General features: G+C 35.8%; 1 protein-coding gene across 1 annotated transcript; it reads right to left on the reverse strand.

The window, feature by feature from the left end:
• Positions 1-9,795: 9,795 nt before the first annotated feature.
• On the reverse strand, positions 9,796-14,661 carry LOC112789425 (protein OBERON 4). The gene is made up of 2 exons (XM_025831309.3): positions 11,118-14,661; positions 9,796-10,605 (listed from the first exon to the last, which is right to left on the reverse strand). Exons 1-2 carry the CDS (start codon positions 14,245-14,247, stop codon positions 10,049-10,051), a joined length of 3,687 nt encoding a protein of 1,228 aa, XP_025687094.1. The 5' UTR covers positions 14,248-14,661; the 3' UTR covers positions 9,796-10,048.
• Positions 14,662-17,026: the final 2,365 nt, after the last annotated feature.

The raw sequence follows: 17,026 nt of genomic DNA on the forward strand, positions 1-17,026 counted from the left end.
TAACTTTTTTTTAGTTAAAGTTAGTTAATTTTTTAAGAAAAAATTTGTTTGTTTTAAATTTTAAATTATAAACTTAAATACTGTTATCCATCAATTAAATTCTTTTTATATATTAAAATTTTTTATTATGTAGAATTTTTTAAAGAAAATATTTTAAGAAATCATTTTTTTCCCTTATTTTGTTTACTCGAGAATTTTATACATTGAGAAGACTTCGTATAATCAATACTCGTATACTGTTATATATATGGCAAATTCTTAAGTGTAGATGATATCAAAATATCTACATGTATAGATTTAATTTTGTTGAATCTCTGGATGACAGTTGTAAGGAACAAAGATTGACTCCTACCAGTAGTCCAGTATTGACAGCGTGACTCTTTCACCTCAGAAAGGCACTTCTATTACCTAATCTTTGCTAATGATCATTATTAAGAAAAATGGTTCTTTTTAATTTTTTTTAATTGTTTAATAAAGTATGATATCTCACTTTATATTTTGTATATGAGATAAAAAAAAAGATGAAAAAAATATTAAATAATAAAAGATGATATTTTATTAAAAAATTTATAAAAAAAAATCCACTCCTAAATTTAAGGAACAGAATGGTTACATTTTTTCTTTTGGTTGAGGTTTCTCTCATTAATGTCTTTTTTGAGTAAATAGACTGAAAAATTAGTTTTGGTAAAAACAGTTTTTTAAATGTTTGCCTAATTCATTACCACCATTTTTCCATACCATGAATTATTCAATGGTTATATGCTTTTTTAATTCACAACTTATTTTGTTGTTAAATTTTTTTTTTTGAATATGTGCCGGATGATCTAGATTCATATTCATAGCAATAATAGTACTTATAATATTAATATTAATCACAAATATTACTACATTGATAATAATATTTTGAATAATAGTACAAATAACAAAATTCATAATAATAATAATAATAATAATAATAATAATAATAATAATAATAATAATAATAATAATAATAATAATAATAATAATAATAATAATAATAATAATAATATTATTATTATTATTATTATTATTATTATTATTATTATTATTATTATTATTATTATTTTAACGATAATAATTAACCCTATGAAAATAAATTATAGCAAATTTAGTGATTAAAATTTATAGACTAATTTAAGGATTAAAATTTGGTCAATATTAAGTCGTTGGATTAATTATGGTTTAGAAACTGAACTGAAATAAAGAAATATATATATATATATATATATATATATATATATATATATATATATATATATATATATAAAACAGAAAAATGATATGTAAATAGTATAAAAAATAAATAAAAGTGGAGTTCGTATTATTCTATTAAGTTGTATTATTAATATTAATGTTAATAATAGTTGTATGATTTTTATTACTAATAATAGCATGATTAATAATATTAGTGTTGTTATCGTATCTAAAAATTTTGAATTAGGTATTATGATAATTAAAAATATATCAACAAATATCAATTATATAAAGAACGGTTTAAAAGTCTTAGGAATATATAAAAGGATGAACAATCAACTGTATCAATGAATCCAATAAATAATAAAATAATTATTTTTTATCAATTATTGTAAAAATTACATTAAAGATACATACTTCTATCTATATGTTATAGTAAAAATTATGTAAATTCTTAAGAGAGATCGTGGGTTTAACTTTCACTTCCTTCATTATATACTTAATTTTTAAAGCCAATGAATTATAATTCAAATAACATAGTCTCCCTATACTCATTTAAGAGGTTGCGAGTTCGAGTCTTCTATCTTTGGTAAAAAAAAATTATGTAAATTCTTTAACTAAAGTACTAAATAAATCCAACAAGTCATTTACATTTATACGTCTCTGCTGCACGTTCTTCTTTTTCTCCTTTTTTTCTTCTTCTTCTCCTTTCTCTTCATTATTTTTCTCTTTTGTTATTCGTCACCAATACTACCACCACTATCACCTCCTCCTCTTTCTCTTCCTCCTCATCTTCCTCCTTTTTTTATTGGACTTTCTTCTCTTCCTTCTTTTTCCTCCTTCTCCTCCATCATCTTCATCATCATGATCATCATTGTTATAGTCGTTGTCGTCTTCTTCTTATACATATCGTCGTTATTGTTATCGTTATCGTAGAATATTTGCCATATTGATGACGTTGCTTAATCCAAAATTTTTGCCATAAAATTTTCTCAAGTTACTTCTTGTTTTACTACTGAGGGTTCCTGGAGGGTTTCTTGGATCAGGCTTCTGTTGTTCCCTCCCGGCTTGGTACTTGCTAACTTGGATAGGGCGTCCGCTCTGCTGTTCAGATCCCGAGTTATGTGTTTAACATCGGTTTCTGCAAAGCGCCCAAGGTGCTCCAGAGTTTTCTCCAAGTACCTCTTCATATTTGGGTCCTTTGCCTGATACTCTCCGCTTATCTGGGAGGTCACCACTTGTGAGTCGCTGTATATCATCACCTTTGTAGCACCGACTTTTTCTGCCAGCTTTAATCCAGCAATCAAGGCTTCATACTCTGCCTGATTATTTGAAGCTGGAAATTCAAATTTTAGGGAAACCTCTATCTGGGTTCCTCTTTCATCTACCAATATTATGCCTGCGCCGCTTCCTGTTTTGTTGGAGGATCCGTCTACATAGAGTTCCCATGTAGTTGGTTTTTCCTCCTGATCCCCTGCGTATTCTGCAACGAAGTCGGCGAGGCATTGGGCTTTGATCGCTGTCCAAGTTTCATATCTTAAGTCGAACTCGGAGAGCTCTATTGCCCATTGAACCATTCTCCCTGCAACATCCGTCTTTTGGAGGATTTGCTTCATGGGTTGGTTCGTACGGACTCTTATTGTGTGGGCCTGAAAGTAAGGTCGTAGCCTTCGTGAGGCTACTACTAAGGAGTAGGCGAACTTTTCTAGTTTGTGGTACCTTAGTTCAGGGCCTTGTAGAACTTTGCTGATGAAATAAACTGGATGTTGCCCGACCTCGTCTTCTCTTATCAGGGCTGATAAAACAGCTTTGTCCGCTACGGATAAGTACAGGACGAGGTCTTTTCCAGATACTAATCGGGTCAGAATAGGAGGTTGGCTTAAAAACTTTTTGAACTCCTGGAACGCCTCCTCGCATTCAGGAGTCCATTCAAACTGACATCCCTTTCTCAATAAGGAGAACAGTGGAAGGGATTTTAATGCCGATCCTGCCAAAAAAATGGAGAGGGCTGCAAGTCGGCCATTCAGCTGCTGGACTTCCCTCAAACAAGTCGGGCTTTTCATCTCTAGGATGGCTCTACACTTATCGGGATTGGCTTCGATCCCTCTTTGTGTTAGCATAAATCCTAGAAATTTTCCTGCCTCCACCGCGAAGGCGCACTTTGCGGGATTTAGTCTCATCCCATGCAGCCTTACGGTGTCAAAGACTTGTGAGAGGTCGGATAAGAGGTCGACTTCTTTCTTGGTCTTTACCAGCATGTCGTCGACATATACTTCCATTAGATTCCCGAGGTGAGAAGAAAACACTTTATTCATCAACCTTTGATATGTGGCTCCTGCATTCTTCAATCCGAATGGCATGACCACGTAGCAGAAATTAGCTCTGGGTGTGATGAATGATGTCTTCTCCTGGTCTGGCTCATACATTGGGATTTGATTATATCCCGAGTAGGCGTCCATGAATGATAAGTATTGATACCCCGAGCTGGAGTCCACTAGGGTATCAATACTTGGCAGCGGATAAGGGTCCTTGGGACATGCTTTATTTAAGTCGGTATAGTCGACACACATTCTCCATTTGCCATTCTGTTTTTTGACTAGCACTATATTGGCTAGCCATGTTGGGTATTTGACTTCTCTGATGAAGCCAGCTTCCAGGAGTGCCTGTACTTGTTCTTCTACTACTAGGGCTCGTTCCGGGCTGAGCTTGCGTCTTCTTTGTTGTATAGGTCGGGACCCCGGGTAAACCGAGAGCTTGTGGGACATGAGCTCGGGGTCTATCCCAGACATGTCGGAGGCCTTCCAGGCGAAGAGATCGGAGTTATCTCTTAGGAGTTTAGTCAACCCTTGTTTTAGGGTTTCCCCTAGGTTGGCTCCTATGTGAGTATTTTTTTCTTCCTCTTTGCCGATCTGTATCTCCTCTGTTTCTCCTCCCGGTTGTGGTCGCAGCTCTTCTTTGGCCCTTGCACCTCCGAGCTCTATTGTGTGAACTTCTCTGCCCTTTTCTCTCAGATTTAGGCTTTCATTGTAGCATTTTCTTGCCAATTTTTGATCTCCCCTTACCGTTGCTATCCCCGCTGAAGTCGGGAATTTCATGCAAAGGTGGGGTGTAGATACCACTGCTCCGAGTCGATTTAGAGTAGCTCTGCCGATTAAAGCGTTATATGCTGACCCTACATCGATGACTATGAAGTCTATACTCAGAGTCTTTGATTTTTCCCCCTTTCCAAAAGTGGTGTGGAGGGGCAAAAATCCCAGTGGTTTTATTGGCGTGTCCCCTAATCCGTATAGGGTGTCGGGGTAGGCTCTTAATTCTTTCTCATCCAACCCTAGTTTGTCAAAAGCGGGCTTAAAAAGGATGTCTGCCGAGCTTCCTTGATCCACTAGGGTTCTGTGGAGATGGGCATTTTCCAGGATCATAGTTATTACTACTGGATCATCGTATCCCGGGATTATTCCTTGCCCATCTTCTTTTGTAAATGAAATGGTAGGGAGGTCGGATGACTCTTCTCCGACCTGGTAGACTCTTTTGAGATGTCTTTTGCGAGAGGATTTGGTGAGTCCTCCTCCCGCGAACCCTCCTGAGATCATATGGATATGTCTCTCCGGAGTCTGCGGCGGTGGGTCTCTTCTATCCATATCATCTCGCTTTCTCTTCCCATGACCGTCCGACCTTTCTATGAGATATCTATCAAGCCGACCTTCTCTAGCCAGCTTTTCTATCACATTTTTAAGGTCGTAACAGTCGTTTGTGGAGTGACCATATATTTTATGGTACTCACAGTAATCGCTGCGGCTCCCCCTTTTTTTATTTTTAATGGGTCTAGGGGGTGGCAGTCTTTCAGTGTTACAAATCTCTCTGTATACATCCACTATAGAAACTTTCAGAGGAGTATAAGAGTGGTATTTTCTTGGTCTCTCGAGACCGAGTTCTTCCTTTTTCTTGGTTTCTCTTTCCCTCTCTTTTGTTGAGGGAGGGAGCCCAGGGCGCCAACTCAGGTCTCTCAACTTAGCGTTTTCCTCCATATTGATGTACTTTTCAGCTCTTTCCTGTACATCACTTAGAGAAACGGGGTGTCTTTTAGATATGGATTGTGAGAAGAGGCCTTCTCTAAGTCCATTGACTAACCCCATTATGACTGCCTCTGTGGGCAGGTCTTGAATCTCTAAACATGCTTTGTTGAACCTTTCCATATAGGCTCGTAAGGATTCTCCGACCTCCTGTTTTATTCCCAGGAGGCTCGGTGCATGTTTCACTTTGTCCTTCTGGATTGAGAACCTCATCAAAAACTTCCTTGAGAGGTCTTCAAAACTACTAACCGACCTCGGGGGGAGGCTGTCGAACCACTTCATCGTTGCTTTTGATAGAGTGGTCGGGAAAGCTTTGCATGGCGTAGCGTCGGAAGCATCAGCTAGGTACATCCGACTTTTAAAATTGCTCAAGTGATGCTTTGGATCCGTGGTTCCGTCATAGAGGTCCATATCGGGGCTTTTGAAGTTCTTCGGAACTTTTGCCCTCATTATGTCCTCGCTGAAAGGATCCTCCCCTCCTAAGGGCGGCTCTTCTCGTTCATCACGGGAGTTGTGACCTTTGAGGGAGGATTCTAACTTTAAGAGTTTTCTCTCTAACTCTTTTCGTCGTTCCATCTCCTCTTTAGGTTCTTTTCGGTTTCCTTTTGTCGCTTCCGTTCTTGTTCTAATTGTTCCAGGCGACTGTGGACTAATCCTATGAGTTCAGTTACATGGGATGGCCCCTCTTTCTCTGATTCGCGCCCTTCTGAAGAGTTTACCTTCGGGTTTTTTACTCCGGAGGTACCTTCCCTGTGTTGATCATTAATTCCCTGGTGGAGGGTCAAGTCTGCATCATTATTTCCTGTGTCTAGATTCTCTTGTTCAGAATCTGTCTCCACATGACCCTCTTCGGGGGATCTGTCTGCCATCACTGGTTGATCTCTCGGGTCCCCGGCAACGGCGCCAATGTTACGGTGGGTAATCGGAGATTGATGGGCTGGATGGCGTTGGTTGGCCCAAATGTGTGAAGGAGGAGGATTCCGAATGGGTATGCAACTCGGGAGACTCCGTCCGACTTGTTTGTACGAAGAGATGGGGGTGGTACCTGCAAAGACACTCCGATGCCTAAGTTAGCAAGGGTGTGAGCAGGTCTAAAGAGTATTGGACTTAGAGATACCTGAGGGGTGTCAATGTATTTATAGTGGTGAACCAATAACCACTGTTGGAGTAGTGCCATATTTTTAGGGTGTTAACCGTCCCATTATCTTAGGGAGGTTAAGATATGGCTTGTGGAAGTGGTTAGAGAGATTCTAGGGGTAGTTACTCATTTGGAATGAGTGTTTATCCGCCAGCTAATCTCGTCCCCGACTTCTTTAGAGCAGGTCGTGGTGAATACCGACTTCATAGGATGAAGATTGGTACTGGTGAGGCCCAACCCTTTGGATTAGGTCTTTTGCTTGATCCTGGGCCTTTGTTATTGGGCCAGGATATGAACAGTAGTAAAAAAATATGTAAATAATATAAATTGATATTTTTTTAGTATAAAAGAAATAATAAAGGTTATGAATTAAGTTAATTACATAATTAAAAAATTATGAGAATTTTCTTAAATAATAATAAAAAATAAGATCACTATTTTCACATATTACAAAGTTTATGAAAGAAATTTTGGATAATAAATCAATTCTCAATAGATTATACATTAAATCTGTCAAAAAAATAAATAATTAATACATTGAATATTATTATTTACGTACTAATATAATATAATATATATTATCAATTATTAAGTTTATAATTAATTTTTAATCCAATTTTTGGTAATTAAAATTTAGATGATTAAAATTATTAAATGCTCAATATTTTATATCGAACCAATTTATTTTTTTATTGAAATTAAAAAAATAAGTTGTTAATCAATTCTAAATTTAAATTTAATTTTGAGTAAGAAAATAAAAAAATATTTTAAATTTTATCTCACTAACCAGAATTAATTTTAAGATAAAAAATTAATTTGCACATCATATATATTGTAAAATAGTATGGTCTTTTGCTATTTTCTAATGATAAATATTGTTAAATAAAATAATGTAAGAAATTAGAAAAAAATGTATTTACAAGTTTAAAAAATATTAATTTATTTTTTAATAGAATAAATTATATATTGAATAACAAAAGTTGTTATTGGTTTCTCTTCACACTAACTAATATTCAATGATGGTGTTTCGGTACATTATGTTACCAATAAATATTAATCGATCGATCTAATAATTTTTGTAATGACATAAGTTTATGAATTTGAAAATTTAGAAATCATTTCATAAAATGTGAAGTTTTAACAAGTAACAGTATTGATCATATTGTTTTGACTTCAAGAATGAATATGATACCAACAAATAAAATTGTCCTAAGTAAATTTTAACAAAACAAAAGTCCATAAGTATTGCTATTAATGGAAAATTAATCTATTTTAAAGGCAAATACAATTTTTTTCAACGGATTTTCTAACTCGACAAGTCGATGACTAATCCACCATATATTGATACTCTATTTATTAAGGGTCTGCCACTAACTAATGGATTGTTATCTTGCTTAAATGGACAAATGAGATGACCATTCATCCAATTCAAATTGATTAAAATAAATATTAATTATTTTTAATATTTTTAAGTTGTAAAATATTTATAATAATAATAATAATAATAATAATAATAATAATTACTATAGATATTTTTCATTCAAATTTTAATAAAAAATTTTTATATAATTTTATGTATTATCCCGTGTAGGATACGGGAACATATACTAATTCATCTTAATTACCGGTTGTCAGGGGCGGAGCCAGGTGGTAGGAAAGGGGGGCGATGGCCCTCTAATTTTAATTTTTTTACATGTAAATTATATGTAAATTTTAATTTAGCCCCCTTTTTAAAATTTTATTTTAGTCTTAGTTTATTATATAAATATTTTTGGCCCCTCTCTAATATTTTATCTAACTCCGCCCCTGCCGGTTGTTATATTGATGATAAAATAATTATATCCAACATATAATAAATAGTTAATTATCCTAAATCAATTATACTACATATACACTAAAATTAATCATTAAAATTAGTTATTAGTATAAAATAAATATTAAAATATAAATATACATTAAAAATAAATTAAATCATATGTATTTTTTTTTGTCAAAAATAAAGAGACTCAAACCTACAATCTCTTAGATGAGTATCAAAAGATTATACCATTTGAACTATAACTCATTGGCATGTATAATATATTTATACACAAATACATTAATAACTTATTTTAATGATTCTAAATACATTATGTCATGTGAAAAAAATTGGATGATATCCAGTGTTTAATCTCACTTTTTATTGCTCTCCTTCTCCTATTTATTTTTTGTCTCACTTATAAAATTAAAGGTGGAAAATCACACTTTATTCTCTTAAGTGTTAAAAAAAATGGAGAGGATACGTTTAAAAATTTTAAACACCGATAAATCTACCCAAAAAAAAATTAAAATTATACCTATAATAAATTTTGTACGATAAAATTATCCAAATACTAAAAAATTACCTAAAAACTTCAAATTATCTTTTTTCTAACCCTAATTATCTTGATCCATTTGTTCCTGTTAATCCCTATCACCTCACTGTCTCACTCCCCAAACATCAACACCCACTCTCCCAAATCTCAACTTTGCCTTTGTTCTTTTCAAGGATTTCATCGATGACAAAGTAGACCATGTGTTTGATGAGGATGATGAGGACTATGACGACGATAGATTTGACGATGACATAGACACGCTTCCTCCTCCCAACAAGATGAAGCAGCCCCAAGCCCCATGATGGTGAACGGAAAGTCCAACATGATGATGAATGGGAACCATCACAGTTCACAAATGCTCCCAAGGGTGGGGTTGGTGGCAGTGGTGGTGAAGGAGGTAACGAAAAGCAAGGCAGTGGAGGAAAGAAGGGAGGAGGGAAAGAAGGGAGGAGGGAACAATTATCAGAATCAAGGAGGTAAACAAAACAATCAAGTAGTTGAGTTTTGTTCAGAAGAAAAATAATTTGTTGCTTATACTTGCATTGGTGATTGGGAGTAATAAGTAGTGAGGTTAACTGAGGTTGGAAGAAGGTAATTTAGAATTTTTAAGTAATTTTTTAGTATTTGAAAAATTTTGTACTCATCTTTCATCGGTAAAACTTCAATTTTCATTGGTAGAACTTCAATTTCTTTTCTTCGTGAGTAAATTTGTCAGCGTATAAAACTTTCATAGGTAAAAATAATAGTTTACTCTCAAAATTCAAACTGGCATAAAAATTGGAATGATAAACAGTGAGCATTACGATAGACCAACACATGAAATAAAACAGTAAAAAACCCTCTCAGAAGTTTCGTGGAGTATTTGCGATAAAAACAACACACCGAAGATTAAGGCCTCGACTCTAGGCAAACTTTTAAAGCACAATATGTAGCTAAGTTTATCCTTTTCCTCTTGTGAGTCGGTAGAAAAATGCTGCTTAGCAAATGCAGCCAAATAATGGGAATTCTTGCAAGGGTGTTTTAATAGTAATCTAGTTTAAATAGCTTTTGTAATTCCAATTGTTTAATAAGAGTAATTAACTGTTGGAATCTCTGTACAAGATCTTGGTTAGCAGCTTAAATCCCAAATGAACTACAACAGCAGATAGATACATCAATCTATGGATCAGAAACTACAGTAACTCATAACATTAAGATGGAATTGAAACCTACAAATTATAAGATGGAAGATTACATTTACCTGAAAGAACTATTCTAGAGTGTTGTCAGCTTCACAGGGCAAGACTCCTTTTAGTAGCTTCCATTTTAGATAAAAGATCTTTAATGTCTGCCTCCATTCTCCTTTTCATGTTGAAATACTCCAGATGTGCCCGTTCTAATGCTTGAAGTTCTTCGAGTTTCTGCCTACGCATTTCCTCTGTCTCACCCAGTCGCAGCTTCGCAATTCGCTGAGTATACTCTTCATCAATTTTCTCACTCTTTGCAAGGGCAATACGTTTCAACCCTTCAGCTTCTCTTCTTGCATCATCAGCACGTGACTGAAACATTTTAGCCTCTGCTTGTTTGATTTTAACTACACTCTCCAATTCATCAAAACAGAAGTCTTTTGGGACAATGCTCATTTGCAGCTCAGGCGCCAGTGTCCTTTTATCATTTTGATCAAAGCTGGTAAGGATGTTTGCTGGCCTTTCTAACACAGGTTTCTTCTCCGAATAAGTAGATTTCAGCCAAGAAGCTTCCTGGCTTGGCCCAGCTACCCCTTTGATTTCCTTACTTCGTTCCTTCCCAGATAAGTTTGTAGCCATGGCTAATTTGGAAGAATCCCCATCTGAAATATGGACAACATGTAGGGTAAAAAGATGCAAACACAATTTAGCTTGAAAGCACTAGGAATTTAAACATGAAAAAATAAAATCAAACTTAGGAAATAGCACAATCTGAGATCTGAAATAGTATGCTTTATAGGCAATTAGGCATGATACAAATACGAAAAACTGCAGTATTAGATTTCCTGCCTTCGACTTAAATTCATGAATAGAGTTCAAATTACATAAAATACAGATCTAAGTGTATAACAGAATGACACACTGCAGAGCAAAACAAATTACCATACTCAGATTCATCCCGTTCTCAAGTTTTCAGAATTCACTCAAATCTGACAACCAAAACCTTTTGGTGTATGTCATTCAGCCAGCAAATATAACTCAGTATTATAAGATTTACCCATATGTTCTTGTGGAAATTTTACCGATATACAGTGTAGAATTCAGCTAAAAGTATTGAAATAACAAAGCGTTGTAATTTATCAATAATGTAATTATCAAGAAATATGTTACTCACCAACAAGGAAAGACATTACGTGCCTCAAAACCTCAGAAAGGTTCGACTTGTTTACCAGCCTTGGTAGCATTTGATCTGCAATCTCATGCAGTTGTCTCCCTCTCATGTCCTTGCTGGCATTAAAAATTCTCTTCACATATTCAAGCTCCTTGCAGAGGGTTTCAACTGGCCAATCTTTTGCAAAATTTTGAAACACCTCCTTGACAAAGCCAAACATCTCAGACGGGTGATCACAAGCAATACAATGAAACTGCATCTCTGTCATTCCTCTTGTCCCAGTAGTACTGTGACCATTTCTAATATAAGACTCCCGTAACCCACAGTCAGTATGACACCAGTGAAGGCAAACATCACACCCAACCCAACTACATGTATTTGATGCGTTGTCAAACTTAGAACACACCAGACACATGCATTCCCTGCAAAAACCACTCTTCTGTGTACAAACCTTGCAATCGCATTCATCCACAGGCAATTGGCTTCGACATGAAAGATTCCTACATCTTAGGTTCAGAAAAACTTGAGCTAAATCAGAAGATGGAATGCTGTTGTCTATGTGAAGATAATGGGTTAAACCAGTTTTTAAAGCAACCAAAATTTCCAGTTGTACTCGATGACACTTTAGTAAGACATCCACGGTTATGTCAGACCTATTCTGCAGAACTTTTTGAAAAGCAAGTATTTGCCCGTGCTTATCTGGATTAAGCATGATTTCCCTAATGCCCTCCTTCAGAAACGCTACAGGCTGTCCTCCCATTTCATGGAACTTTCGAGTCGTCGCATTCACTGGTTCAGAAACCAGTTTTGCAATGATAGTCTCAACAAAGTCAATTCCACCCATCAGAATTTGTTCTTGCTCCTTTTGGCTAGTAGTTCGATACAAACTACCACTACTCCTATCCTTGGCTTCCCCCTTTTTCTCACGACTATAATTTGACCCAATGTCATGAGACCCAGCACTGTGTGTAGGAGATCTAACATCATCATGGCGTCTTGACTGTCCCGAAAACTGCTTCTGAAAACTCAATTGCCTGTCAAGTCCGCTGCCCATTTTTGAGCTTCCTTCTAGGACCCTAGATTGTTGACCCTTCACAACTTGACCATCTAAAACACCCCATGATGCTTGAGATTGGTAAAATGAACCATTTCCATTTGCAGAAGTTATCTTGCTATAAGGAACTTCTTTATGTTTGGGATCATTCTGAGATAGGCTTTGCCAATCAATTCCCTGAAATAAGGGGCGGCTGCCAACAGATTGTTCATAGTCAACTACATTTTTTGTTAGAGAACAGCTTGGATTGTGGTAGAGAGATTGGGAACCTGAAAAAGACATTGATGCAGTAAAACCATCTGAGTTGGTACAAAATGTAGTACTTAAAGACTGCACACTCCGAGCTTGACTGGGGGATCCAGGGGCTTGCGTTGCCATCTCATGAGAACCAATAGGTAACAGAACATTTGGTAAGCTAAGAGAAAGATCAAGCTGCTCCATTCCAAGACCATCATCCTTCTTGCTGAGACCTGACTGCTCCTTTTTCTCCGGTTTTCTGACAGGAGATCTAGAAAATAACTCGAATCCTCTGGTGCTAGGGCCGTCCATAACATCAGCAGAGCATGTGGCAAGATCTCTTGATCCTCTATCAGTCCACAAGCCATCTTCTGAAGAATGGGCAACATTAGTTGGGGTAACAGAGACGCTTTTCCCTTTATCCTTGATGTTGTTGGCCACACCCTCCGCCATGAATTCCCTATTCACTTCTTTTGGAGCTTCATTCTCTTTTGAGACTTCATCATTTAACTCTGGTTTGTCAAGACCTGCGCTAGCTTTTAAATCTACAGCCTTGTCCTGTTTCTGCTCCTCTTCGTTAACCACAGACATCGCCAAATATGCATCCTTCTTTGTTTCCTCCTTGCACTCAGAATCGTCAGCCTTCAAACACTCCTCTTTTCTATTAACAACATCACGAGCCAGTTTGACTTCAGTATTAGCAACAGGAACATCCTTCGCAGGATTGTCTTGAACATCTTGCACCTTATCGGCTTCCTTTTCTGCATTTTTCACCTCAGAATCAATGTCCATATTAGGTTTTTCCTCATATAATTGTGTATCGCCCTTTGCAGCCTTTGTAGCATTGACCTCACATTCATTCATGACTTCCTTCTCAGCATTCTCCAAAAGGGCAGAATCCTTGCGTTCTTCACTTTCAGAAGCAACTTTGAGAGCCGCCTCTGGTTCAGCCTGAGGAACAGGAGCAGGAGCAGGCTCAGGTTCTAACTCCCCTTCTTCCATTTCACTGCTGCTTCCACTCTGAACCTGCAACTCCTCGGTTTTCTTCACCTCAATGCTCTTCGACTGCTCAACACTCTTGGGTTGCTCAACATTCTTAGACTGCTCAACGCTCTTAAACTGCTCAACACTCTTGGACCGCTCACAACTTTTTGATTGCTCACTTTCTGAGTCCTTGGACCAAGTTGGTGACTTAGACTTGGACTTGGACTTGTCATCTCTCAGCGATACTCTCGGAGACGAAGACCTCTTCTTCGATTGCTCACTTTCTGAGTCCTTCGACCATGTCGGCGACTTCACATCCCTCAAACCCTTCGGCGACCTCACCACCCTCTCCTCTGCCGTCGAAGAAACTCTACTACTCCCTCTGCTTCCGCCACCGTTCTCATCAAAATCCTTCAACCCTCTCCGCCACGAAGACACGCTGCCTTCCCTCCTCGGCCGGTCCCTCTCCGACCGGAACCCCTTCGGAAACTCCCTCCTCGAACCTCCGCAGAAGCTCTCTGACCGGTGAATCAAACTTCTATCTCCTCCTCCTCCACCGCCGCCGTAACCGCCACCGTCTCTGTACCGATCAAACCCCTTCCTCCGATCGAAACCGTCGAAATCATGTTCCGATCGCTTCCGAATCACCCTTGAACCCTCCCGATCCTCATCCAACGTTCGATCTCTGTCATGGCGAGAAGACGATGACGAAGATAGCGAGCCTTTCCGCGGTGCACTGTCAGGCTTATAGTAGAAGTTTCGCTGCGACGACGAAAATGACCGGTTCAGATTCGAATCCTTGCAGCCATTCTTGTCACCGTACGAGTGGAGATCTTCGCTTGACCTCAATCGCTTCATTCTCAAGAACTTCCGTAAACAGAATCGAAAAAAAAAATCACAGAAACAGAGAACAACAAGATGCAGCCACCAATCCAACCTAATCAGCTGAAAAACTCCAAAATCTCACTCCGAATGTCATGGAGAAGTTCCGGAAGCGGCGTCTAGGGTTCCAGGAACCCTAAGTTTCAGACACGGCCAAAATGCAATAAGCTAGAAGCGGGGAAGAAGATATGTGCAGAAGACAGAGAATAGTACCGAAAGCTAAAGGACGTTATCGAAGAGAGAAGCGGAAGTTGGAAAATACACCGGCGAAGATTTTCCGGCGAGTGGCGGTGCGGTCATAGTATATGAAGAAAAATTTTGAAAAACGAAAATGTTAAGAAAATAGAAAAAATGGGAAAAGTGTGAGATTTATTGTAGTCAACGGTGTTTAACTAGAGATGAGAAAGAGTTGGACTTGGACACGCAAGGTGCGTAGAGCGCACTCGTCGTGCGTGTTAGGGAAAAGGGTAAACGGTAAATAGTAGTGGGTGCGCATTACGCTTACCCGGCGCAGGATAGTGAGGTTTTTGAAAAAATATAAGAATGGATTTTATGATTTATAATTTGGTGCCAAATTTTTGTATATTTTTTTTTGAAATGGAATTAAACATTTAAAATGATTTATTTTTATAATTTTAAAATTAAATATTAATTCTTAATTTTTCTAATAAATTAGACAATAATTTTAGACATGATAACAATCACCAAATATAAAAAGGGGCGCACTTGACTTGTTTGTACTTTGTACTAGTGTGTTCTGTTTGGTTGACGGGGTGGGATCGCATGCAGTGGAATCACAATCCTGTGTGTTTGGTGTAACACTCATGAGGTGACACGTTTACCGCCTTCTGTTTCATGCCATGTTTATTTAATAATTTTTCTTTCTTTTTTTCTTTTTCTTCTTGTTAATTTCCATTTTCAAGGTTAGTATTCTCAGTAATAGTAACAGTTGGATTAGAAGCAGGTGATTGCTTCATTTTGCCAAACCCAATAATATGAACGACGGGTAATAAGACCTAAATCATCATTAATGATTTTATGTATTGCAAATTTGCAATGTACTTTTTTTTCCTTTATAGTATACTGTTACACTATATTTGGTTTAAGAGAAAATAAAAAAAATAATAATAAAAAAAGTGAAATTTTTTTGTTTAGATGTTAAAAAATAGAAAGAAAAAAAATTTGGTATAAATTCTATTAAAAAAAATTTCTCTCCGTTACAAGCAAAAAAATAAGAAGAAAAATATTATTTTTTGTGTATTTATAATATTATTCATAATTTTATTATTATTAATAATTATTAATATAAATTTAGTTTAATAATTTTAATATATTATTATAATAGAGATTCACATTTAAACATTATATATGTATTAGATAAATAATTTAAATCAAATATATAAAATTATAATCTTTTATAATATTTATAAAATACTATAAAATATAAATAAATAAAAATATTTCTATTTTTTATTATAAGGATATTAATGTAATTTTATACTATTATGATTTTTTTTATTTTTTTTTTCTATCCAAACAAAGGAAATTTTTTTTATTTTCTTTTTATCCAAACAACACACAATAACTCCATTTTTCCTTTTATTTTCTCTTCTCTCATTTTCTTTCCTCTTATTTCTTTTTTTTTATTTTTTTTCTTATATCCAAACATAATGTTAAGCTTTAAATTTAAACAAACGACCATTTTTTTCTCTATAAACCCTGAGAACTTTACTGTCAATCTAGAGAAGCGGTTACTGGACAAAAAGATCCAGTAACAAAAAACATAAAAAAAGTTAAAATGAATGAACTAAATGATGTAACTCCATTAAAAAATATGGTAGAAGATCCATTAACATACAATGTGAAAGTGGAGGCAAATTAGATCCATAAAAACATGGCTGATGAAGAGATAGCTTTCAATTCATCCAATAATAAAAGTGGTGATGACGTGTCAAAGAAACAATTTACTCGTCGAAAGGTGTCTAATCGAGATATGGTGGTTGACAATGATTTTGACAACTTGAATCTTCAAGAGATAGGAGACCTAATTGACGAGGAGTATGAGTCAGATGAAGATCTCATAGCTCTTAACGTAGAACTAGACATTCTTTTCAATCCTAAGCCTAACATTGATATTTTGCTTGAAGAATATGATGAATGATGCAAACCTTGAAAATGATCTCTTATTGTGAAGCCTCTCGATAAGAATCTAAATCTATTAGCTATGGAAAGACAGGTACAATGAAGGTAATCCAGTTTCAAAACTTAAGAATTATAAGAATCGATTTTCAAGTTTAATTCAATTAATTAACTTTTTCAATAAGTTAAAAAAATTTAAATCGGAGAAGAATTGTTTCCCAACACATTTAGACCTTTTAAGATGAAGAACGAAAATATTTTCTTGAAAAGATATCAATGCATAAATCAAAGGTAGAAAAGCTTAAAACATTAATCCATAGAATCAACAGAGCTCCTAACCTTAACTTAGGAGAATTAGAAACTCATGTTTGTCCTTGAAATCCTTAAGAAATTAAAACTCAAATTTGCCGAAGAGGAGAAGCCCCCTTCGGAGAGTCTCCCTCTACCTTAAATACTAACCCTAATTTAAAATTCAAATTAGAACAGAATCAAAACTAAAATAGAATCAAATCTATCTAAATAATGATTTTCTCTAACATAACTTCCAATATTTATCTCCTTGCAATCTTCAATTAATACTGTCGTTAATGGGCTTGTGATTTTTCTTCCACAAGGT

Source organism: Arachis hypogaea, chromosome 3, assembly GCF_003086295.3.
Source record: "Arachis hypogaea cultivar Tifrunner chromosome 3, arahy.Tifrunner.gnm2.J5K5, whole genome shotgun sequence".
In the NCBI taxonomy this organism is placed as follows: domain Eukaryota; kingdom Viridiplantae; phylum Streptophyta; class Magnoliopsida; order Fabales; family Fabaceae; genus Arachis; species Arachis hypogaea.

What these genes read in the sequence shown, in the direction of transcription:
- LOC112789425 (XM_025831309.3), bottom strand. Translation starts at nt 14,247, where the DNA reads ATGAAGCGATTGAGGTCAAGCGAAGATCTCCACTCGTACGGTGACAAG. An exon ending in CGTAATGTCTTTCCTTGTTG is followed by an intron (nt 10,606 to 11,117) that starts GTGAGTAACATA and finishes TCCATATTTCAG; the next exon opens with ATGGGGATTCTTCCAAATTA.